Source organism: Trachurus japonicus, chromosome 18, assembly GCF_045865225.1.
Source record: "Trachurus japonicus isolate A0001 chromosome 18, Traja_1.0".
NCBI classification, from domain to species: domain Eukaryota; kingdom Metazoa; phylum Chordata; class Actinopteri; order Carangiformes; family Carangidae; genus Trachurus; species Trachurus japonicus.
The window spans coordinates 20,666,644-20,691,631 of record NC_140924.1 but is presented as its reverse complement, the minus strand read 5'-3'; the positions used below and the strand labels follow the sequence as shown (position 1 = coordinate 20,691,631).

At 41.1% G+C, this 24,988-nt stretch overlaps 3 protein-coding genes across 11 annotated transcripts in view; 2 read left to right on the top strand and 1 right to left on the bottom strand.

Moving 5' to 3' along the window:
- Positions 1 to 2,103: 2,103 nt before the first annotated feature.
- On the bottom strand, positions 2,104 to 14,184 carry dthd1 (death domain containing 1). 2 transcript variants are annotated; one of them, XM_085758920.1, is made up of 10 exons: positions 14,010 to 14,184; positions 12,710 to 13,136; positions 11,117 to 11,447; positions 10,088 to 10,267; positions 9,462 to 9,721; positions 8,812 to 8,970; positions 5,295 to 5,584; positions 3,243 to 3,493; positions 3,081 to 3,138; positions 2,104 to 2,499 (listed from the first exon to the last, which is right to left on the bottom strand). In XM_085758920.1, the coding sequence occupies exons 1-10, from the start codon at positions 14,125 to 14,127 to the stop codon at positions 2,192 to 2,194; spliced, it is 2,382 nt and encodes a 793-aa protein (XP_085615046.1). In that variant the 5' UTR covers positions 14,128 to 14,184; the 3' UTR covers positions 2,104 to 2,191. The 2 variants fall into 2 exon arrangements, with proteins under 2 accessions (XP_085615046.1, XP_085615047.1); XM_085758921.1 differs by having other exon boundaries at positions 3,081 to 3,135.
- Positions 6,664 to 7,865, top strand: LOC146969241 (uncharacterized). Its single transcript, XM_085760453.1, has 6 exons — positions 6,664 to 6,698; positions 6,811 to 6,979; positions 7,085 to 7,134; positions 7,217 to 7,338; positions 7,417 to 7,574; positions 7,665 to 7,865. Exons 1-6 carry the CDS (start codon positions 6,664 to 6,666, stop codon positions 7,863 to 7,865), a joined length of 735 nt encoding a protein of 244 aa, XP_085616579.1.
- A 2,996-nt stretch (positions 14,185 to 17,180) lies between the features above and the next one.
- arap2 (ArfGAP with RhoGAP domain, ankyrin repeat and PH domain 2) overlaps positions 17,181 to 24,988 on the top strand; it is a 127,999-nt gene continuing 120,191 nt past the window's right edge. For 6 of the 8 annotated variants that reach the window (XM_085806279.1, XM_085806278.1, XM_085806275.1 and 3 more), the window contains exons 1-3: positions 17,181 to 17,715; positions 21,285 to 22,144; positions 24,439 to 24,521. In XM_085806279.1, the coding sequence (XP_085662405.1) occupies positions 21,345 to 22,144; positions 24,439 to 24,521 (883 nt within the window). In that variant the 5' untranslated portion in view covers positions 17,181 to 17,715; positions 21,285 to 21,344. Of the gene's footprint in view, positions 17,716 to 18,172; positions 18,238 to 21,284; positions 22,145 to 24,438; positions 24,522 to 24,988 lie in introns of those variants that run through there. The other 2 variants (XM_085806276.1, XM_085806280.1) reach the window with 2 other exon arrangements.

The following is a 24,988-nucleotide window of genomic DNA, read 5'->3' as shown; positions in this document are numbered from 1 at the left end:
TCTATCATTACCCCCCCTGCTTCAGCTCAGGGCCTGTAGAATGTCACACAGCTGGAGCGGGTGGCTCTGAAGACGAGATGAAATACAAAAAACCCTGTTGAACGTTATTGAATACACAGAGCATGCTTCTGCTGTTGGTAATTTAGTTATAAGAGGGGGGATTCATTGCAGCGCTGTAACAAATGTCATCTCAGGTTTTTCATATGGAACATAATAGTTGAGACGATCCTCCCAGGTGTCACATGTTCAAATTTACATTTTTTATTTCAGACCACTTGCATATTGGCATTTCAATTCAAAATCCATTCTTGGTCTTATAGAAACAGCAGTTTCGAACAACAGCTTTCCTCCATGGTTCATTTAGTAGGCTAACATCTCTGGAACAGAGTTGATATCTCAGCTTTTACACCAAGAGTGACAATAGGGCTGAAAATTTGTCCCACGGAAAATTAAGCTGACCTATAACTTCAACAGTTTTTTTTTGTTTTAAAATGGGGATCAGACTGCTCCTAGATATGCACTTGATTACTTGACATAGCCTACTGTATGACATGCTATAGGTTAAAGCTACAGTTGGTAAGTTGACGAAAGTGAAAGTAAAGTCTGCAACTTGGTCGGAAATTTCAAGACCATACAACGAACCTCTTCCAAGCCCCCGGAGGAGTTGTGTTTGGTTCTAAATTACCCATTTCATGTACTGTACTGTATCAGAATATAGTGACAGTTCCAGCAAATATGATTCTTAAAGAAGAAACTCTCCATTGTCTCCAGCTGATGATGTGTGTATACAAGACAGAAAGATGCTGCTTTGTTTGACAAAAAAAATACTCTTGACGATTGATTTTCTCATTATTACTTTTTTTAAGTGGACTGTTGTCAGAGAAAACAACATCTAGAGAGGTTAAGAGGATTCATTTTTCACATTTTTCATTTGAATGTTGGGGACCAAATGATTATCGGATTAATTGAGAAAATATGAAAGGAACTGTTTATTTCAGCTCTAGATTAAATATTAATACGAAAAAGCTTCTGAGATGAGGAACAACAAATGTTGGGTGGATGTAAGAAGAATTTATTCACATAGGCAACAAAGGCAGTGTTTTGTGTATTTTCACTGTAAAAGGCGCACGTACAAAGGGATCATATCAAAAAAGACACAGTTCATACATTTCTGTTCCAAGTTTTTCCAACTTACATCAAAAGCAGAATACACATCAGCACGCCGAGAGAAAAGCCTTTGTTATCTAATCAGTTATCATCAACAGACGCTGTCAAGTCTAAAAGATGAGTCGGTGTCAGGGAGCTGAAAAGAGGTCACAGCTCAGTGTCAGCGTTTGTTTACACAGAGAGAAGAGACGGCTGACTGGTCGGGTAAATCTCTTACCTGTCTGTGGAGACAAACTACAAAATAAAGTGAGAATGTGAAAGTCCTGACAGAGATTAATGCCGACTTTAAATGTGAAAATAACCTGAGAATATCCATATATTGTAAATCACAACACACACACAGTGTCAGGGCCGTTGTATAGGGGAGAAAGGTGATGATAATTCTAGGGGCCCAGCGCCCAGTAGGACCCGCAAAACACCCTATCTTTGTATGACTGAATTGTTCTGCATAAGACCCTGACTAGTGCTGCATTAGCAACAAAACAAAGTAGGCTAAATAAAAAATGATAATACATATGTAGTCTAAGAAAAAAAAGTGGAAAAGTCAGGGGCCCACTTTAGTATTCTTTCAGGGGCCCCAGGATTCCTAGCAACGGCCCTGCACAGTGTTTAGATATAAAAACTACAATTTACGTATCTACTCAAGCCAGATAAAAAACTGGTTTGTATCTATTTTATTTAGTTTTATAGAAGCATGAATTCAACTGTGTTGTTGACATGTATCTGTGTTTGTGTATAGACTATTTAGATTGATCACATTTATTGCATTGCAAAGCATAGTTTGAGGTAAAACTTAGTGAAATGACATGTTTTTTAGTTCATCTTACTATAATTCATGAACATAATCAACTATGATGGCAAGTAAATATATAGCATCTTTTTTTAAAGGGTCACCTGTCAAGAACCAGTAACTTCACAGGGAGAGCACAGGTCAATGCTGACCCCTTGTGGCTCAAACAGACCACTACAACTACATTTAGCACCCATATAAAATTCAGTGTCGATTTCTTTTCTTCAACTTTCTTTATTTCAGGGAGCTCTGTCTGGTGGCTGCAGCCTGTCGCAGGAGCAGCTCCCTGGCCAGATCCGGCCTGCCGCTCTTGGCCAAGCAGTGAGCCAGCTGAGAGGCCCTGGGTTGGTGCGGGGCGGCCGGCAGCGCCCTCCTCCACACGGCCAGGATGTGGAAGGCCTGGGCGGACAGGCTGTCACCGGCCCGGAGCTTCACCAGTTGAGCAGCGCTGCGCCGGAGACGCAGGGAGAGAGCCAGCAGGGCCACTTCCTCCTCTGAGAGCTCCCCAGCCAGCCAGAGGAGAAGAGAGTCTGGCAGGGAATCTGGTGGGTGGGCAAGAGATGAATGATGGAGGAATGAGCAATGTGGTTGAAATAATGTTCACAACATCAATGATACTTAATGTTATTTATCAAAATATGGCAAATGTATGCAAAAATAATCAAATTGATGCAATGAGTTGGCTGAAAAAGCCTTTTTGTTATTGTTGTGAGGTCTTTAAAAATTGAAAAATATGAAATGTGCAGTTTAATCTGCAAAAATCTCCAGTTTTACAGATATTTAAAATTTTTATAACCATATTTTGCATTTTTAATTTAAATCGAAACAACAAGAAGAAAGATATTGCTAGCCAAGGACAATTCCCAACAAAGAGGAAAAAAAGACAAGAAAATGAATACACAAAATTATTAACAGGACATAACTGAAAATGAACTCTTGCTAATTATTGATTAGTGTTAAAGCAATAGGCAGGATCACGGCTATTAAAATCTGCAGTTAAGATTTCAAAATAAAATGAAATGTGCAGAAAAAGACTGTGAGAACAGTAATGACAGATATAGCTCTCTAGTAGATAAAATGAAGTATGCATGCATGTGTGATTGATAAAAGACACTTCGCCCACCTGTCTCTGCACATAACTTCACTCTGGCTGTGATGGGACGACCAATGCTTCTCACCTTCTGAGATGAAACACAATGAAATATGCAAGAACATTCTTTCATTGTGAAGGTCGAAGTTTTCACTTCTAGTATAATGTTGAGTTTCTCTGTGAGTGCTTCCTCACCTTGGGTAAAGTCAGAGACAGCTTACACACGGGATCCGCCAGGAGCTTTGCGTCCCTCGGGACGGCAGCGTCCCCTCGCCACTCCAGCTCACCTCTGCTCACCTTGTAAAACACGGCCGTCCCCTTGTAGTGAGGGGAGCTGTAGTTCCCAAATGGGTCCACCTCAGTTAGGTGCACTAGGAGGTGATTCACGCGCTGGCTGTGGAAGGTGATTCGCTCGTGTGGGAAGTCATTTTGCTTGTTTTGACTTCCTATTGCAAAAGAAGAATATTTACAGTTAAAATCCAATTCAATCCAAATTTAATTTAAATGTGCACCCTAAAAAAAACCTACTAAACCAAACCCAGGTCCAGTATATAAATTAAAAAAACATTTAAGGTGGAAGGGAACACACTGATATGGTACGAACACACTGATAGCTGCCTGTTCAAACACATAATTCACTATCTTCATTATACAGTCTGTTGTATTCAGTTATGTGGCAACAAGCAGCAGGAACACAAACCTGTTTAGACCTGAGTCAGGTATTTGTAACTGTCTGGCTTCCCCAACAATAGAAAGAACTGTTTTATGACTCACTGTGGCTTCGGCTGCATGCATGAGCAAATTTACAAACTACAGGTTTTAACTTCACTTTTTTAGAAAGTTTTGTTGATTTTTGAGATCTGTAGGCTATAGCCTATCTATCAGAGTCTGATGTGTAGCCTAAGTCTTTTGTGAATCATTAGTTTTTCTCTCCAGGTGATGCTGTAAATTCAACAGCAAAACTTTTATATGGATGATATGTCCAAAATAATACAAAAACTTATTGCATGAGTCTTGTCAAGGGGTTTAAGGGTAAATGGTCCCATAGGAAATATAGCCTTTGTACAGACTAGAGAAAGGTAGCCTTATTGGATGAATAAAGTGGTAATAAAGAATCTACCATAAAAGGCGACAGAGTGTCAGAGAAGATGTAACAGCTGTTCAATGAGACTGTGTTCTGAGCTAAACACTAATGTGCCAAAACAAACATGCTTAATATGAAGAAGGTAGGGTATCATTCACTATTGTAATGTCTTATTTACGTTTTACAGTTGAATTTACTTTAATACCTAGCATATCGTGTAGGTTTTATTGTGCCCCCAACACTATTACCGTATGTGTGTTACTATTATGTGTTCATCCAACAATATTTAGGTAAAATTTAAGTAGTTTCAAATGGCACTGTTTGCTTAACATTGTAGCAAACTATAACTCCTGTTTTGTCTGTGCTGAGTTATGTGGTGGTTCTGCTTTTATTATGAGTCATAGCAGGTGAGTCTAGCTATCACGCTAACATTTGAGATTAGCTTGAATGTTAGCTGTGAACAATGCTGATGAGGATCTTGATAGTTTTACAGGATTCACTTTACAAACTTTTATATTAAATTAGTTAAATTTTGATCTGATGCTGGTGTTGGATGTAATATCAGATAATCTCTAAAATAATGCTAATTTATCTGTTTTGTGTTTGGAGCTAGATGATGTGTCAGAGGTTTATTAGGACCGTGGGTGGCTTAGAAACTAGGGGTGCAAGATAAGTCTTTTTTCCACCAATAATAATCGATAACTTCCTGCTTTTCATAACCAATGGCGATAACCGATAACATAAGATCTAGTGAGTAAAGATGAAGAGCTCTGTCTTTGACTTAAACAAACAATATAACTGACATCACAAAAAAAACAAGAACAGTTAATGACTCTACAAAATCAACACTTGTTGTTTTAAATCAACTTAGGGGGCAAACGGACGGAAAATTGGCAAAATCAAGACGATGTCGGCTAAAAATTGGCTTTAGCCTACTAATGTCTTTATCTTCTCTGTGTATTTTGGCCGATAATTATCAGCAAATATCAGGCCAATAATTATCTGTATCAATATCTTGCATTGCATCCCTATTAGAAACTACCTAATAGTTTTAAGTCTGGACTGAAAGAGAAAAACAGACACCAAATCTCTTCAGACACAAAGGAGAATCAAATGTGGATATTTCTGTCATAGGCCTGTGGTACCTCAGCTTCATATCCCACCTGCAGAGGTGATGTTGCCACTGAAGCGCAGCAGAAGCTGGTCTCCTTCACACATGGAGATGTCTGATGAGGTCTCCATGAGGCCGCTGTAGCCCTGAGCTCGCAGCTTGCTCAGCTCCCAGCTGAGGTCTCGGCTGGGCAGGACGGCCAGCAGGACGGCGTGGGGCTCACCTGGCCTGTGCTGGAGGACGACGGTGACCGCGTGGCAGCCGACCGACTCCTCCAGCTCCTCCGCCAGGCAGGTGAGATGACAAGGCTGCAGCGGGGAGAGGAGGCGAACCAGCAGCAGTCTGAAACAGAGCGGTGGTTAAAGTTAAGAAGTGGAGCTCAGTGAGAAGATTAGATTGTGGTTGAATAAGAGGGAAGAGAAATGAGTCTGTTATCACTGGGATGAATAGAGACTTAATGCACTTAAGGCAGAATAAAGAATCTATATTACTTACTGCACATATTATCCCTAAGGAGAGCTGTTTTAGATAAGAATTATAACTCAGAAGGGAAATAATGAGGGTCTTTACTCATTAAAGGAAGAGTTCACAATTTATTCTATTGCTATTTCATTGCCTATTTCCTGAGAGATGTATTAACTCTTTAACCATAAAAGCTTGATTATGTTCTGACAGAAATCCTAAAGTCTGGAATTCAAAGCATTTCCCCCCCTTTATCCATACTGCCTTTCTCTTAAACCCCTTATGTAAAGAAAAGCTTGTTCTAAGTCTGTTGTAGCACTTCACATTTCATTCTCTCTTCATGCTGTCCTACAGGAACATACCTCTGACATTCAAACACAAGAGAGGAGGGACAGGAGTCGTATGAGTGGTGAGTTCATGTTCCTAACATATGATAGGATTCAATAAAATCACATCTTATCTTTGTAGATTACATTTGTTGTTTTTTTGTTTTTTTTATGTTTGTCATGGGAATGGTAAAGGGTAGGCTACATTTGCCTCGATACAGTATGTATGGTCAGGGGTAGTGAAGCAAACTAACATAAGGTTGAAGATTTAATAGAACAAAATATTCAATTATTGTTTCTTTTTCATTGTAGAGAAGCAAACAGACTTTTATTTAATTACCTTTTAGCTAAACGTCACATGACAGCAATGCTCCATATTTTTGGACCCGTAAAACGCAATGAGAACCCATTTTTCTTCGAGGAACTGGACGTATCTTATATGTACATTATTGTCTTTTTCTACAGTGAGGGGTAGTCATATGGTTTCACTCTAATGTCTTTTCAATAAATACTTGATAAGATTAGGAAATGAATACTTATTGTACACAGAAAAATGTTATTTTTTTTTACATTTAAGTCTACTTCTTGTTCTAGCATCATCAGCAGCAGAGTTGTTCCAGCACAAACCTCTCCATGTTAAAACTTCCACCAGAGCTGATAGTCCACAGGTAAGCATGAGTTTCCAAAGACTTGACAAAGAGCTGTTTAGTAATACTCCATAAATGTTTGTTTCTCCTCCCCTCTCCCTCCCTCTCTTCCTCTCTCTTTCTCTTTTAGCAGGGGCAATGTCTTCTACCTCCTCTATGTGGTTGGGGGGGTCCTGATGACAGTCACTGCTGGTAGCCTGTGTGTGGACGTTGCTGTGAGAACGGCCCAGGACCCTGCTAAGCTGCTGCGTTTGTCAAACACACTCATCGGACTCATGGGCCTCACACAACGAGTACATGTTGTGAGAAACGAGCTAAAAATATAATTTAATTTCCCACATTTTTTTGCTAAAATACAAAACTACTCAAAATTAGATACAATTTTTTAGACTTTCTGTATTTTGCAGGCAAACTCTTTGACTAAACGAAAACGAAGGAGGCTGTACTTCACTGAGAGGTTACTCGTATTCACATATTATCATCATCTTTTGTATATTTAACAATCAGAAAAAGTGTTTACTGTTCCGTTTGTGTTTCAGTCTCAACGATCTCCTTGTAGCAATGCAACATGAATTCATGAGATTAATGCAGTTTCCAAGTTCCCCTGAGAGACGTGTGAACCTGGAGTCAATGTCTGTCAACTGCAAGTCAGCAAAAAGGTACAGTACAAACAGGAAATGAAACCTATTCTATTAATATGCAGTGTGTATAAAAGTATATTTCTGTTCTGTGGTCATACGCAGGATATACTACATCCTGATCTGGGGTGTGAGCAGCCAGCCCATAGTGACGCTGTGTATGGGAGACAAAAGGAGGAAAATAACAAACTACAGTCCTGCAAATCTGCTGCAGTGGCTGGTGGACTTCAGCACTACAGCTCAGGAACAAGGAGACGTAGTAAGAAAATGATAAGTTCGGCATCCCCGCATGTTATCTGGGACACCTCTTTGTAACATTTTTAAAAATATTTTGCTGTATGTTTTTCAGATTGTACTTCTTGTGGATGGACAAATCAATCAAATCGGCACTACACCTGAGACAGATTCTGCTAAAAATGAGCGTCGCCCGACTCAACTGACCCTGGGGTTGTCTGCGCTGTCTGTCGTTCTTCTTTGGATGTTTCTGCCACACATCGCACTTTGTGCTGTTGTCTTGTTCAGTTGGAAGTTGAAACAACACAACCACTAAGTAGTACATATCAAAATAAACAGTTCAGAGGAGCTTTGTAAGTTTTGTTATGCAAGTCCAGTTGCTTTCTTTTTTGCTGTTTTGGTTGCTTTTTTCTCCAAGGAGCTCACCCTACAATTTTGGAGTGCATATTTTCACTGTCATGTCAACTATAGCCTACATCACAATTACTCCAAAGCTGTTCTTGCATAGTCTTAAATCTTGCATACTTCCCCTTTAACAGCTCTCCAAAAAATGATGAAAAAAGTGATGCTATAGTTCAACATCAAACTTAACTCCTTTACTCACCAACAGTCCAGATAGCATGTTAACCAGCTAGCCCTGGCTCAGTTGTTTCATAAAACTTGACAAAAGTCAAATCATATGCAATTCCCAGAGCGATAATACAACCAAAATAAACTAAATTCATGCTTGATGAGAACAGGTTCTGAATAATTTCCAATCTGGAGAGAATCATTCGGGCTTTTATATCTAATTTAGTGTAACCAAGTATCTCTGCAGCCTCCAGCTGGATCAGAGCATCGCTCTTCATTAGTGTTTCTAATACGACCTTGCCCCCGCCTCACCACAGCTCCTTGTTAGCATTACAATTGATTGTGTAATTCCAATATTTAATATGTGGTATTTGGTTTAAATAATGTCATATATCTGATGTCTTGTTGCCATTACACTGGAGTCAAAACTCAGCTCCTAAGCTATTACCTGTCCTTTGATCAAGGACATAATTAAATGGTTATCGGCTTTTTAATGGATCCAACCTCCTACTCTGATTCTGTGCACAGTGTGTCTGTAGGCAAATGCTGTGTTGTGTCTTTGCAGTCCTCTTGATGTATGTCATGTATTTCATTTTGATTCTTGAAAATGTGTGGATTGTTTATTATCAAGACTATTTACACTAATTGTATCAGGTGATTATTTTGCAATGGGAAAACATGATGTTACAAACCTGTCAAAATTCTCTGTCAGCTCAAATGAAGCCAGTCCGTTCTGTTGGTTTCTGACTGTGACTTTCTCCAGGACGCTCCACTGTTTGTCCCTTGATCCCAGAACAATCAGCTGCTCGCTGGACGTCTCCTTTCGGGACTTCAAACAGTCTCCCAGAGTCCTGACAGAGATGTCAAAACCAGTGTAAGAGCCTTTGTTTCCTTTCAATAGGAGAATGTAATAATGCATTGCGTTGTTAGCAGGGCTGTTGCTAGGAATTCTGGGCCCCCTGAAAGAGTACTAAAGTGGGCCCCTGACTTTTCCACTTTTTTTCATAGACTACATATGTATTATCATTTTTTATTTAGCCTACTTTGTTTTGATGCTAATGCAGCGTTACTGAGTATTAGTCAGGGTCTTATGCAGAATAATTCAGTCATACAAAGATTAGACTACTGGGTTTTTTGTGGGCCCCACTTGGCGCTGGGCCCCTAGAATTAGCATCACCTTTCTCCCCTATACAACGGCTCTGGTTGTTAGTGCTGAAAATGAAAAACCCTCAGGAAGGTAAATAAGTAAAATCAAAACACGGAGGAAAATGGAAATTTCACCAGTATCTGTAGCCTCCTACTTTAAACCACAGATGGTTTAATTAAGACGAACACATCTCACCTCATTGTGTGATAAGCAGGTTGATCGGATGCTGAGGAGACAGAGCAGGTGTGGTGATGCTCTGTCTCCTCCCCCTGTCCCCTTATCTTCCTCTTTCTCTCAGGGTTGGGGGGACAGGGCAGGGTGACGGTGAGGGGTCGTCTCAGGGGCTGTGAGGTTGGGTGGGTGAGGTAGAGGAGTGGGCTCGTAGACACCACCGAATAATAGACGTCGCTCCTGGACTTGACGGCGGCCAGGAGGATGGTGTCTAACGGCTGGATCTGAGGCAGATGAAGAAACAGCTGTTCTGCATTATTTAGGCAGCAGTTTAGACAAAGACGCTCTGTGATATGAAAATATATTCCTCACCCCACTGAAATCAGGCTGTTTTTGTCTGAGTAGGAGACGTCAAACGAGATCAAACAACAATCTGCTGTGGTGTAGTTAGTTAAGAGATGATTGGACTCAGAAGTCAATTCAAATAAGCACGCAGCTGTGTGTTTTTTTCTCACCTTCTCTCTCTTGCTTTTTATGTCCCATTCCTTAACAATTATGTTGTGTAGATCAATTGTTTCTTATAAACCATGCTTGTATTCAGAGTCAAATGGGAGAAAGATTGATAAGATCACTTTAAACCTACTCCATACCATGGTTTGTGCCATTATTGGAGCAGTGAAGGCTCCTGGGAGGTAGTTGAGACAAATGCGGGGGTCCATGGGGAGCTTGAGTGACAAACCCCGTCTGGGAACGGTGTAATTTTCCCTTTTTAGACAGGAAACAACTGCAAAGACACCCAGGGAGTACACCCTCACTTCTGCAAATGAGCCCTGATGAAGACACAAATGTTACAATCATTTTCAGCTGAAGCATGATTCAATTATAGACTCTGTTTCTGGGAGACAACAATGTTACACCGATTTTTAGTCTGGCTTTAGTTCAAGCTTGCAATTGCTTCCATTCATAAGAATGGATTTTAAGATGGTTTTGATATCACAAAGTTGTTAGGGGAAAGATTTCCAAGTGTTTGTGTTGATAACTGTGAATTCAAGGGAAGAGTTTCCAGTTATAAATTACATGTTACAATAACATGTTTCTATACAGCTGACCTTGTCATCTAAAACCGCTGCACTTTTCCAATTAAATTTGTATAAAAGACAGGGCAGAGTTAAAATAAAGTCTTCCCAGGGACTTTTGAGGTACATATTTTTCTGACCTTCTTTTCATTGGTTTTTATTTTGAAACATTCAAACATTCAAAATAAAAACCAATGAAAAGCAGGTCAGAAAAATGTTTTCCATTGCAAACTCATCACTGTGTTTATATTTGTTTCAAACAGGCATGAGACCCAACAGGATGGATATGGATCCCCAGAGCCTGCACGCTCCAAGCTTGAAATAATTGACAACAAATTTGGAAACAATGGCGTCATTGCGCTCCCTCAGCACCACAGTCAAAACAGGAAGTATGTGACTAGTCAAGTTTTATTTATGCCACTCAGGTCCTGTATTACTGTAATATGCTGTGCTGTATTTTTATGTGACTGCTTTATAGGTTTGTTTGTTGTTTCATTAAGTTTGTCATGAAAATGGGAAGTCAAGAAATCAATAAAATCAAAAATGACAGTGTTGTTAATGGATTTTCCAACAATAGTAGGTATATGTGATGTGAAACTTTACCCTAAGTCCTCCATATGTGCCCTCTGTTGTGACAGGAGTCATGTAGCTGGCCCTCCTCTCCCCGTCCACTATCTTGACAGCGACGTCCCTGTAGTTGCCACGGTAACGTGCGCAGAAAGGCACAGCCACGGTCACGGGGAAGTGGAGGTTGGCGCTGCCTTGAACTTTGACCCTGATCACTCTGCTGATCAGCTCCTCTGAGCCGGTCACCATGAGGCAGCTGGAGGCGTCGGCCGCTTCACACCTCAACGCCTCGGCCGCACCCACGGGTGCTCTGATGAAGCACGCATCAGGTACGTTTGACTGGCTGTCCTCCATTTTCCCAGTGAGCCTAGATGTTATTTCAAAACACACATGTGCACTGATTCTTTTACAGTATTTCATTTGTTTTTTAATGATGTGAGTAGTAGATTTTGTAGCAGAAATATTATCTTCAAGCAACATTTCTGACATAGAACAAATATCTGTAGAACACAAATTTTCCATATCAGCTTCTCCCAGACTTGGCCCGTCCCTCTGATCTGAATTTTCAGGATTTGTTTGGCATTTGGACAAATGACCTGACAGTGAACTGTAGGAAACAGGCAGCTATGAAGAGACCAAGAGGTCAAAATGTGTGCAACTTGTGATAAAGCACTGAGAGAAAGAGTTTGCTTCTATTCATAGATTTCATGTGATGTCACGCAGCGGTCGCAGCACCATCTTTAGGACCGTCTTGCAACAGGATGTTTATCTGTCATGCCATGAGTGTGACAACAAGTCTCAAAAAAAAGAGTGGATTAACTTTTTTAATTACAAGGCTCTACTTGAATGTTGCATTCTGATTACATTCTGATTAATTACGGTCTGTAATTTCTGCACACGACCGAGAGGAGGGTTAGCAAAACAGTGGAGAAGTAACCAGACTGCAGATGCACTAAATGATTCAATTTATGAATCGATAAAAGTCGTATTTTGATCAACATTACATCTCAAGTTAATTTTTTCACTCATAAGCCTTATAATTAGCTGTCATTTAGGCAGTTAATCTTGGTTGATCACCCGCAAAACTTAGTTTTAGTAGCTTTAGGGGCCCACACAGTAAATACGGATCGAAACTTGAAGTATACATTTTTTTGTAGACACTGTTGCTTTTTGTGAGCAGTTAGGTGAGCTATTTTCGACTGAGACATCCTTCATCGTAGCTGCGCCTAGGTCCCCAGTAGGTCCTCAAGATGGTGCGCACAACAAAAAATGTCACATGACTGAAACCCAATCAAATCATGTCCAGACTCATAAGCTGGCCCCAGTGGTGAACAGCTGTTTTTATAAGCAAGAGGACTTGACATGTCTTAGAAATCGCTGGTAGTTGCCAAAATTACTCATCTACAGGAATCTGCATTAGTGCATATTTTACAGGAAACTGCAATAATGCTATATTCTAATGCATAAGAGGTAGTATAGCAAAGTATACTGGCTTAAGTTTGACTACATTTGAATAAAAGGAAGCACAGGACATAAACAATGTTAATGAGAATTGACAATAAGATTAATTACCAGCCTAAGTGGAAAACAAAAGACGAAAACTGAATCTAAATGACTTTGTTAACTTACCCCACTGTGATCCATTCACTCCTTGTTTCTTCTTTGCCCTTGACATTTATTCTTTCTTCATTATTTTCTGTCTCCCTCTGTAAATCAGTTTGACTCACTGGAGAAACACACTCCTCATTATCACTCACTTGACCTTTGACCTCCAGTTCTTTCTCAGTGTCTTTCTGCGGTCTGGAGTCTGGTGTTTGTTCAGTGTCTGTCGTCGGCCCTGTGTTATCAGGTTGTGCTGAGGTCTCTGGCTCTCTGGTTTCCTGAGGTGCTGCTGAGTCCACACTCGTGGCTTCTTTTTCAGATAGATGGAGAATCTTTTCATCCAGTTTGGTGATGATTGTGCTAAGTTTCTGCATAATTTTCTCCGTATCCTCCACTACACTGTGAAAACTATCACTGAGGGAGTCTGAACAAAGCATGGCTTTACATTCTGGCTCTGAAACAAACAAACACACATGCTATATAACAAATTATGTTTCACTGAGTCACAAAACTACTTAGAGGATGTACACTTTTCATTTAAAGGGATCGTTCAACATTTTGGCAAATTTGCCTATTGCCATAGGAATAGGTTCATTACCTTTAATTATTGGTGCATGTTGTTTTGAGATCAGAGATGCAAGCTGCTCAGATAACACAATGGAGGTGAATGGTACAGGTCCCCTGTCCCTCATCAAACTCATAAAAAACACAATCCAACAACTCCAAAACGCTCTGGTGGAGAAGTTGTGACTTGCACATTCACCACGTTATGAAATAATAATTTAACATTACGAGAGTTGTTTTCGAGGCAAATGCAGCCGGAACTACATTCCAGACACAACTACGGGGCAGAGTGATTTCAAAAGCACAAGTAGTTATTGCTTCTTGTGTTGTAATGTTACATATATGATTATTTCATAGCGTGGCAACTGTGCAGGTCACAACTTCTCCACAAAAGTGTTTTTGAGTTGTTGGATTGTGTATTTGATGAGTTTGATGAGGGACAGGGGACGAGTACTGTTCACCTCCGTTGTGTTCACTGAGCAGCTCACGTCTCTGCCCCGCTGATCTCAAAACAACATGCACTGATAATTAAAAGTAATGAACCCACTCCACAAATGCATTTGTAAGTTCCCTTTCATGCTCATATGTAAACATCCACTGACATTTCTTTCAGTTTCTACAACACCATTCCTTCCCACTTACTAATTAAAATCTTTTCATCATTTCCATACAAAGGCATTTCAAAGACTTCTAAAAATCTGTGTTTTTTTTAAATGGTCTAACTTCTGTGGAAGAAATCTATTAGTGGGATCATCTTCCATACCTGTTGCAGATGCGTACTGCTGATCACTGCCCCCTGGTGGACACTTGTTGAACATGGAGGCACACTCTCTGAGAGCTTCTCTCCACGCTGACACTCTCTCTGAGTGAAAAACACCCATCTCCTTCAGCACTCGCAAAACTTTTTGCTTGCAATCTCTCTCCACCTGCCTTCCATCTGCACTCATTCCTCTTCTTTCATCCTCCTCTGCTGGACCGAGCATCCTTCCTTCACTAACTCCCTGTATTTCTCCAGCGTACCACGGCCCACCCGTCGTTTGCTTGTGCTGATTGGTGGATCCTCTCTCAGTAGTTTCCATTGTCATGTAAGGGAGACTGTCCTCCTCCGTCCAGCCGTGAAGAGACTCAGTGTCATCCATCTGTTTATTCACATGCAGATTCTCATCCACGCCGAGCTGAAAAATACAACATGTTAAGAGTCACGAGTGTTTAATCTGGCCTGTTTCCTGCCCCCTCTTCAAATCATGTTCAAGTTAGCAAAGGTAATTTACTCCTTTAACAAAATATTGGCGAATAATGTTTATAATAAATGCTTAAAGTCCATTGTATTCTCTTGTATACCTCCTTTTAGATTTGAAGCTGAATCTTGCTAGTTCACTGTGTCCTTGGCATTGAGTGTTGCTGTGCACAGCTATCCCAGTTTACAGGAGCCAATGCTGTATTTATATGGCTGCCAGCAGTAAAACATGTTGCCAAGGCGACCCCTGGAGGCGGGGCAGGGAGAGACAAAAGAGGAGCCACACAGCAAAAGATTCACAGGAAGACAGACTGCTGTCTTTCAGACATCTCATCCCTCTCCTCTATTCTTCTGTCACTCATTTTACTGCTTGTAAGTCCAGACAGTAAAATACGTCAGCTCTTTAACTTCGCCCACTCCTTCCTGAATCGTCCAAAAATGTGATTCAACAAGGGATTTTGCATACCATTAATATTCTAAATACCAGAAATATCACGTTGAGCAAGATGGCAGAATTAAACTTTGGCTTTAGAGGGTTGTACTGAAATACAGAGGAGCATAAACGCTGTGTGTAGCTCCGTTTGATGTGTTTTCAGTCTAATTCCTGATTTTACAGTTCAGAGAGGAAGCATGAAGATCCTGCACTGAAGTATACCACCATCTAAAAGTACTCTATTCAAGTTGTAAAAGCTGCAGTTAAAATGTCATATTTGAAGTACAAACATAACATACACAAAATTGTCTGAATATTAAGTTAAAGTACACATAACACAGAAAATGCCCCTTCATGTGCAAAATTCATTTCATTGTTTATGATGTAGTGGGTCAAGATGGAGCCAACTTTTTGTACTTCATAGACTACTTGATTGCTTATGAGTAAAGCAATTAACACTATTATAAGATCCGTTTTTTTCATCAAAATCTTTGATTTGTAATGAAGTCTTCACATATCGTAGTATACAGTATGTGGTGGTGTGGTATATTAGAGGATGGATGGGTTTACAAAAGGTGTGCAAAGGAAACTCGGGTTTAAATTCTTGCTATTGAATTTATTATAATTTAACAGAGAAATGTAAGTGACAGTACCTGGAACCCCTGTGGCAATGAGACAGCATGCACAACAGAGGGAATCTCAAACAGAAGCAGGTAAAGATATTATGGCTTGCTGTAACATAAATGTACTTGTTGCATGCAAGCCACAGTACTGCAGCTCTCTGTCACCACCATGTGGCTGATACTACAGACTGTAGGCTAATCAGTGTGAGATGACCCACCTAACCAGTTTTTTTTTTCCTTTTTCATAGTCATAGGGAGGATCAGCCATTCTTTTAAACCAGATAGATAGAACCAAAAAGCAAATAATATTTTTCATTTATAATATGTGAAAGTGCCTTGCTGGTTTTAGATATCTGATTTCAAATCAAAGACGGCAAAGATGAACTGGAGTCATGGCCACCCAAGACTCATTGAGGCATGTGTGTGTTTGTTTGACGATTTGTGTGGTCTTACGGGTTACAGGGCGCGTTGGTGTCGCGGTGCGCAGAGATGAGAGCTGGGACACCAGGGTTGCAGCTCTGATCTTGCAAAGTTAGTTTTCAGCCAAGAGATGCTAAATGGAAGGCAGAGAGCCTCCATTCTCCCTCATAACAGGTTACATGTTATTTATTAAACCATCACAATTACTCCAAAGCTGATAAATTAAGGTAAAAATGAGTTGTTCACAAAGAATACAAGCTCTATATTGTATATGTTAACAGTTTATGACAGATTTACAAAAGGTCATGCTTTAACTACCTGAAAGTAATTTCCTCCCTTCATATTATTCATAAAATATCTTCAATGAAAAAGGCCTTGCTGTTGTTGCATGGAAGCCACAATCCCGTAGCTCTCTGTCACCATCATGTGGCTGATTCTGAAAACCACACTCTGCTATTTTATTCATTGTTAAGAACAAATATCCATGTGAAAAATGTGGTACACAATTTCTTAGTGGTGTATTACAGATGGCGGGGCTGAACCAAAGGTTTAGTTATGTTTTGATGGAGACACGTACTTCAAGTGTTTTTTTTTATTTTTTATTTTGATGCTTTCTCTTTTTTCCCCCATTATGTAATTGTTTTTTCTTTTACCATTTCAACTTGATCAGGAGCTACAGTGGAAAAATGTGTCTGTATTTCAAACACTGGACTTACTTTAACAATTTCAATTAAAGTGGTGACAAAAACATAATTATTTGATTACACCAACATCTGCAAAGTGACCATACACACTGCTTTTTGTAAGAGGTCAGAAAAAACAAGAACACTCAATGATAATCATAAATACAGGTTCAAGCTTGGTCAGTGTCTTCTATATTTATTATTGACAGGACATTTTTATATATTTTGAATAGTGATTTTATTTTTATTCTTCATTATTATATTTGAATATGCATAGGTTTCAGGTATTTATTTATATGCATTTGTCTTTCTATTTCATGACACAATGACTTTTTAAAAAGTTGAACATTTGATCAAAGTGCAGTATTTTACAAGCTTTTTATTATTCATTGTTTAAAATTTCTAGGTAACTAAATCTGTGATGGAGTAGGAAGCACAAACAAACAAACAAAAAAAAAGAAAAAATTGTAAAAAGAGAATTGCACAAGTACTAGTCTCTTTCCACCAATGCCTCATGCATTCCTGTCTGTGCTGAATACATAGCCTGGGGCCTCCGGATCAAGCCGGGACATGCATGTATACCCAGCAAAAACATCACAAGTGGCTCCACTGAGCTGCCCTCCAGTGCCTCACACAAGCCTGCACACTGTCTTCACTGAGGAAACAGGCTCATTGAGTACAATCACAGCTCAAAACAGATTAATAGTGTGGGTGTTGCAACGAGGTCCAGCGGCGCATTAACACTGTCATAGCCTGTGGTGGTTAGGCCGCACTCGACAGAAGAACAATGTTGGCAAGGTGAGGATTGTAATGTAACTTCTGCAAATTCATGCCCGTGCTGGTGCTGCTGCTGCTGAGTTCAGGGCCCTGTAGCTGGCGCTGAAGTGGGCGTGGAGTTGTTCTCTAAAAGCCCAGACAGGAGGACGGAAACAGGCGGTGTGTGTGTGTGTGTGAGAGAGAGCACGCTGCTCGAGGACGGACACAACACAAAACACAACACGCGCAGGTGTAATGTGACGGACACGGAGCTGCACACGGCACCGCGGATGAAGCAGTGGTTTTTTAACCGGTAGGTAAGTTTAGGGAAAAGTAACGGACGTACGGTGGCGTGTTACGTCAGCAGCAGCCGCCGGACCGGTTGCGTTTTTTCTTTTCGTCACAAGCTGGATTTAACGCCAGCTTAAGTTAGATAAAAAAGATAGTGTGGAAGTGTTGTAAGTAGCGTCTGTTGCGTTGCATTGCCTGAGGTTTATCTACGCTGATGTAAACACACGGACTAGTTTACTACAAGACACAGGTGGGAGCTTCAGATGCTGCTGCCAGGTTACTATGGGCAGTCTCCTGTCAAAAAGACAAACTGTTACTTACATTTTTTTCAATTTAATGCTTAAATGAATGTGTATGCGGATGGTTTTCCTCAAAACAATTTATCAATTAAGTTTATAAATAATATAATATTTAAACTTTGGAAAAAGTTTTATAATGTGGGTGTTTATTTTATTATTATATTATTTTTGTATCTCAAACCAGGAAGGGAATGCACATGTTGGACTTTGCCCAGCCTTGATTGGGAGAAGGATGTGCAGAAGTGTTAGGTACAGTAAATGTGTGTGTCTGTGTGCATGCATGGGCGTGCTTGCTGTGACTCACTCCTGTATGAAACATACCTGAGCTTCTGCAGAAGACGGGTGTAGGCTACACACTCACACACTACACACCTGTGCTGGGGGCCACGTTCTCGAGTATAGTTTTTGTTTTCCTCTAATATAAATGCTGTCATATTGTGTGTGAGAGAGTTGTGCACATCTATTTGTGTGTGTGTGTGTTTGTGTTTCCTCCAGTGGTATCTCATGGTGTCCTCACGCTCACCACTTCATATGTTCCCATGCACGTGTGGCATGTGTGTGCAAGCTGTTTATCTTATGAAATTCTCTTTCTGCTCTCTGCTATTGATCTATACACACTCTGCGGGGCTTTGACACTTTGGATCAAAAAGTCCTATATCCAGCCCTTAATAATGTTTGTTGAAAGTGTGTAGCTTGTGTTGGCATGCAGTTTTGTGTGAGTGGGTGTAGAAGCGCTAAAAGGCAAGAGATGTGGAGCAGGCCAGGTCAAATGCGCGAGAAAGCTTCGGCGTGTGCTTGTGCTGGCTGTTGGCCAACACAGGTCCCTGCATGTTAAAGGGATAGTAGCATTTTTTTAAAGTGGGGTTGTATGATCTACAAATAGCCCCTAAGTACTTTAATTGCAGTAGAAGACTCTCTGCACTCCTCCCGTTAGCAACGCCAGCTCATAGCCCTGCCCAGAGATTTACAACATACATTGTTATGAATGGACCCAAAGAAACGGCCTATTTTTGTGGCCTAAAAGAGGTTTTATGTGAAAAAAAAATACACAGTTCCATTGTTCGCTATAATATAATTTTTCCCAGCCCTTCAAAGTGCAGGAAAAACACAGTTTTTATTTGGACCTAACCAATTTACGTATCCCTCCGGCCCAGGGTTAGCGCCCGCCAATCAGCAGTTGGTTAAGTCCAAATAAAAACTGTGTTTTTCCTGCACTTTGAGGAGTTGGAAAAAATTATATTATAGCGAACAATGGAACTGTGTATTTTTTTTTCAGGTAAAACCTCTTTTAGGCCACGAAAATAGGCAGTTTCTTTGGGTCCATTCACAACAATGCATGTTGTAAATCTCTGGGCAGGGCTATGGGCTGGCGTTGCTAACAGGAGGAGTGTAGAGAGTCTGCTACTGCAATTAAAGTACTTAGGGGCTATTTGTAGATCATACAACCCCACTTTAAAAAAAATGCTACTATCCCTTTAACACTGCAATACACAGCTGGGCCGGTCTGATAGATTGTACAGGGCAGGCCTCTATTATGAGGACTTAATACAGTCATGTGTTGACCAGAGGTTTTATTTATGTCCCTGCATGCTTGGTAATAATAATGCAAAGGAATGCCGCCGCCAAATTGTGATGAATGTATGTGTCCAAATATGAACATGAACACACATTTGACTCCACCACTGCTGTGGTTTGCACACTAGATTGTAAAATAACACATATAGAGGAAGAGAATGTATACTGTACTATCTACATATGTGAATTTGCTACAGGAACCAGAGCTTTTTCTGTTCATGTTAATTCTGTGAAGTGCTTGTAAAGCAGTCGGTAACACGCACACACGCATAGTAAAACACATGCCACAAGATTGTATTGACTTGAAAGCAGAAGTAACACTTCACGTCCCCTGTGTACTGTACTCAAAAGAGGAGAAGTGGACATGACAAGATGTTGATGATGATGTATCTTCCTGTGAGTTTCAAGTGTGTATGTGGAGGCTGCGTGGGAGAGATAGATAGTGATAGATATAAATATATAAAAAGAGCTCGACTTTGAAGCGCTGGCAACAAACAGACTTTCAACAACAGCTTTCCATTAGCAGGGTTATTATTATATGTTGCTGTGCTGAAGTGTGTAGTGCGAGTGTTAAAACTCTGGTCTGGTAAATGTTGCAGAAAAAAAGGGTTTTAACAAATATGTGAGATACTGGCCTTGCAGTCCTTTTTTCTCAGACCTTCACTTTAGTCTCTTAACAAAATGGCATGCTATTTCCTCATAGCTATTGCTGTTTCCTGCCGTTTCAGCCAGGAGTGGTGTTGCAAATATAGGTCTAGTTAATGTGCTTGTGTGTGTTTGCTACATGCTACATCCTAATCTTTCCAGGGTAAGCTTAAAATGAATAGGCACTGTGGGGAAATAACCTTGTTTACCACATTGCCAAAGGTGCATGAGAATATCAATACTACTCCCATGTCAGTGTGGTAGATCTTGAGATATAGCCAGCAGATGGTAAGCTTAGCTTTGCATAATGACCAAAAACAGGAGCAAACAGCTGGCCCGGTTCAAAATAAAATCGGCACATTTTAAAGCGTCCTAATTAACATGCTGTTTCTCATTTGTTCAAATAGTCATGAACACAGCTTCAAGTTGTTGACCTTGTGATTCGATTTTTGTATGTATTCACCAAAATAAACACAACATGTAAATTAGAAAGCTTTGGAAGTGCAGGTAGGCAGATTGTTTGTTTTTTAAACAGAGCCAGGCTAACATTATCTTCCTGTTTTCAATCCCGATGCTAAGCTAAGCTAAGCAAAGATTCTTCAGCCTTATTTAACGGAGAGCTGGGACAGTCGTATCACTGCTCTCATCTAACTCTTGGTGAGAAAGTGAATAAATGTATTTCCCAAAATGTCAAACTGCTCCGTTAATGAGGTCATATTTCCACAGCTACAGATGATAAATGCCATCAATGTGATATTTAGAGCTGAAATTCAACCCTTAAATTTTCACCTGCGAGACTTCCCCCGAAGACAAAATCAATATCCACTTTGGATAATTTGGGCTTGTAGGAAAATGAATATCATTGGAGCCTAACACACATTTTAAATTATTCCTGCCTGAGTTAATGGATCTTTCAAAGGTTAATAATCCTGTCTATGGTACAAGAGTGGAGTCATCTTAAGTTAAAGATTACATTCTGTTTGATGGTGCATGCAGCTGCCTAACTTACAGCTTTTCTCTTTAACCATCACTTATTTTCATCTTTTTTGTGTGTGTGTGTGTGTGTTGGGTTTCAGGCTGGACCACTAGATCTTCTAAAGGTCTCCCTGCTGTGGCAGATGTGGAATTAAAGCACCATGTTGGAGCCTCCAGAGCCCAGCCAGGAGATTGCGGAGTGGCTGTCCACCCTCCGCCTGTCCCAGTATCACCTATGTTTCCAGCAGGGAGGATACCAAACACTGGGAGACTGCAAGGACCTCTCAGAGGAAGGCCTCCTGGGGCTTAGAGTGTTTCCGACGGGCCATCGGAGGCGCATCCTCCGCAGTTTGGAAGCGCTGGGAGTGAAGCATCACAGCGGCGGAGAGGACGAGGGGGAGGAACAGGAAGGGGAGAATGGGAAGCCGGTGCCACATCCGAGGCATATATTTAAGTACAAAAAGAGGGGGAATTCATGTCAGCATCATCATCAGCCGAAGGAGAGGATGGATTACGAACCGGAGGGGAGTCAGACTTTGCCTCCCGGGGCGGGACTGGGAACAGAAATGGAGGAGGGGTACATCCGCCCTCCTCTACCAGCCCCGCGTAATCCCCAGAACATCCAAACTTCCGTTTCTTCACACGCAAGCATCCCTCCGTCTGTGTCCTCCAGTAGCAGCAGCGAGTCCATCTGCATTTCAGAGATGCCTTCCGACTGGGAAATCGGCTCGGAGGACCCCTCGCTGTCTAGCACAGACTCCGCCCCCTGCTCTGCTGAGCTCCCCAACCCGGCGCCGAACGAGGACCATGGAAGTTTTGTGGGTGAAATGGTGGAAAACTCGATCTATGAGGCCGGCAGCTTTAAGGTTCCTGCAGGTCCACGGCTCACACGCTCCTACAGGCTGAGGCACCGGCCCGTTCCTGAAATCCCACAACAGAACATGTTACCATTTCAGGACAGGTAAAGACCTGTTTAAGTTAATTAAAATGATTTGCTTATCACAATTCCTCCTGAGGTTTAGTTAGGGGACATAGTTTGAGAAAAAAAAAAAAGCTTTTCAATGAGAAACTGATACCACTCATGTCTGTAATGGTAAACATGAAACTACTACTAGCTCCTAGTTTGTCTCTGTCCAAAAAAGTCCATGACCAGCAGCTCTAATGCTCACTAATTTACATGTTAATTTCATCTGCACAAAAAGAAACACAATTGCTTCACATTATTAATTTATTTATCTGGGACTACATTAATTAATATCAACGTGATTAAAAGAAGTGCAAATTCATTTGCAGTCCCCGGGCAGGTTGGTGTTATAACAGAAGGCAGGCAAAATTGCATAAAAGCATAAAAGAGGGATACAGCAAATGAATAATGACAGTACGTGTCAGTTTAGCTGCTTCCCCTCTTTGTGGTCTCTCGGTGCTATACATAAAAACATCTGTGTATATTATTTTGGCAGTAAGTCTCGATGTGTTGTCTTTTTGTGCTGCGTTTGAGAGGACAAGAGACCACATATTCTAGTATCTCTGAACCACAGCACAATTTAGAAGTGTTCATACAAAACATCACAGGTAAAAAGGATGTGGTGACCATGGTGTGATACGAAGTTTGTCTCCTGCCAAATGTGTCTTTTTTGTTGTTAAGAGTAGGTGATAATTTTATGGGCAGTCTGGAGCACTGCACATCACTACTGAGACGGTGCAAGTAAATTTTTCATCTATTCTGTGTGTGCAACCAGTAATTTTGACCTTGGCTAAGCGAACAATGGATGCATACTTTCTCCCTGGTAACCCTAAGTACCAGAGGCAAATCCTGATTTAGAGGACCATGAGGATCATCATCAAAGTATTTATCAGTAACAATGTGAAATGAATATTTGCTTTGCAAGTCCAATTAGCCTACAGTGTGCAGCATTTTCTGCAGTTGTGCTTAAAAAAAAAGGTTAGTCTGGACCCATGACGTGTTGTGTTTACAAGACATTAAAGTTGGGTGCTGTAGCCCAGTGGGTTGAGGAGGTGCCTCCAGACCTCACTGCAGCCGGCCCCGGTTTGAATCCCGATTCCGAATCAGGTAGCACTTTGCTACATGTCATTCCCCCTCTCTCTGCCTCTCCATTTCCTGTCTCTCTCAACTATCCTATCAATTAAAGGCAACCCCCCAAATTATACTAAAATAAACCCAGAACAAGATGAGGTTAGTAGCCTATACTAGTTGACAGGTGCTACTTCATATCCTTATCCGGTGTGGATGCCACAGCAGCCAGCAGCAGGCCACTGTGAGATGGGATTGGCTGGGCTTGGGCTAGCAGGTTAGCATGCTAACTTTAGTAGAAGAAAAGAGGTTTTAGAAATGGAAACAAACAAAAAAAAGAGTCAAAATAGCTGTTGCCTTTCTGTTGGAGCAATTCTTGGAGGCTCATGGGAAATGTAGTGTGAAAACACTTTGCTTTCCGAAACTCCTCGTAGTCCCTTTAATTGCAATGTAATCAACATCACAATATTCCTACTGTATGTGCAGCTTTCAAATTGCAGCAGCTGCAATATTTTTTGATACAAGTCAAATATTGTGTTCTTATAGAGAAGCCCTGTCCAACCAATCATATTTCTAAAATGAGAAGGGACATGTTTGATAAAGGTCCAACAAAAATAACATGATCAAGCAAAAATAAGCATTGACACTGCAATCCCAGTAGCATGACAATATCTGCCCCTATTGTTCAGCCCCACATTTCTCACTGTGTGGACATGAGGGCAATTACCTTTGGACACAGTCTGTTCCTTCCTGTTTCCAGTCCTTATTGTAAGCAGTTTTAACTTCCAGCTTTAGCCTCAAATGTATTGTAAGATATGATATGAAGTGATATTCCTGGTGATGGTTGATTTTCTCTATCTCATTCAGCAAGAAAGTGAATAAGCATATCTCTTCTCTCAATGAGAGCCTATCACACAGGTTAGCACAGCAAGGTGAAGAGCACCTGTAGAAATCCACTTGTATGCTGCCATTGGCACGCATGATTTTATATTTTTTCTTTGTATTCAGATTTACACGATGGAGAACCCAAGGCAACTAATGTTATATTCAGTTCCTCCATCCCACATACATTACTATACATTGTTGTGCTTTTGAACTAACTGTGAGGTCTCTATTGTGAAGGCCTCTAACGTGTGAGCCGGTATTACAGTACCTCCCCCCTCCTCCACCCCCACCCATGTGCTGTACTGGTTCCAACTCACTGATTTCTCCTTCCTCCACAGGAGCACACCACCGGCGCAAACAGCCAGCCCTGAACACCTAACTGGCTCCGAAGGTCCCACCGGTGCAAACGGCATACAGAAAGGTACACAGTCTTTTCAGCTGCGCCCGCTTCATCTCTGCCATGAATATTTCATTCAGCAGTAGAGTCAGCAGTGCTGTTGTTTGCCCGGATGAAAGAGGGGAGAAAAGATGAGGGTAGTGCGTAGGTGGGGGGTGGAGGGGGTGTCGTGGGAAAGTGGCGCTGCCCTTGTTTCAAGCGTTCCATCTCACAGGGAATATGCCTCCTCACATCTTGTCCCTCAGCAAGACCCTAGTGTGTATTCCTGTCGCCCGGCTCGCCAAAAGTTTTTCAGAAGTTGTTTAACTTTGCTAACAAACACACGCTCTTGTAGTACAACTAGAACAAATATGTTTTGAATTTTGCCTCTTCCCCAGTTGTATTTACCGGGCTTAGTCGACCCTTGTGCCTCATCTGATGAGATACTACGTGAGCTGCGTGCTGTGCCGAGGTAGACGCGTTCTCCAAGGATTACGCAACGCCATTCTGTG

Excerpts from the sequence above, each read along its gene's own strand:
- LOC146969241 (XM_085760453.1), top strand. The coding sequence starts at position 6,664 with ATGTTAAAACTTCCACCAGAGCTGATAGTCCACAG. Across the intron at positions 6,699-6,810 it reads CCAGAGCTGATAGTCCACAG|GGGCAATGTCTTCTACCTCC; the intron begins GTAAGCATGAGT and ends CTCTTTTAGCAG. Across the intron at positions 6,980-7,084 it reads TCACACAACGAGTACATGTT|GCAAACTCTTTGACTAAACG; the intron begins GTGAGAAACGAG and ends TGTATTTTGCAG.
- dthd1 (XM_085758920.1), bottom strand. The coding sequence starts at position 14,127 with ATGGGTGTTTTTCACTCAGAGAGAGTGTCAGCGTGGAGAGAAGCTCTC. Across the intron at positions 3,494-5,294 it reads TGGCAACATCACCTCTGCAG|GAAGTCAAAACAAGCAAAAT; the intron begins GTGGGATATGAA and ends CTTTTGCAATAG. Across the intron at positions 3,139-3,242 it reads TGTCTCTGACTTTACCCAAG|AAGGTGAGAAGCATTGGTCG; the intron begins GTGAGGAAGCAC and ends GTTTCATCTCAG.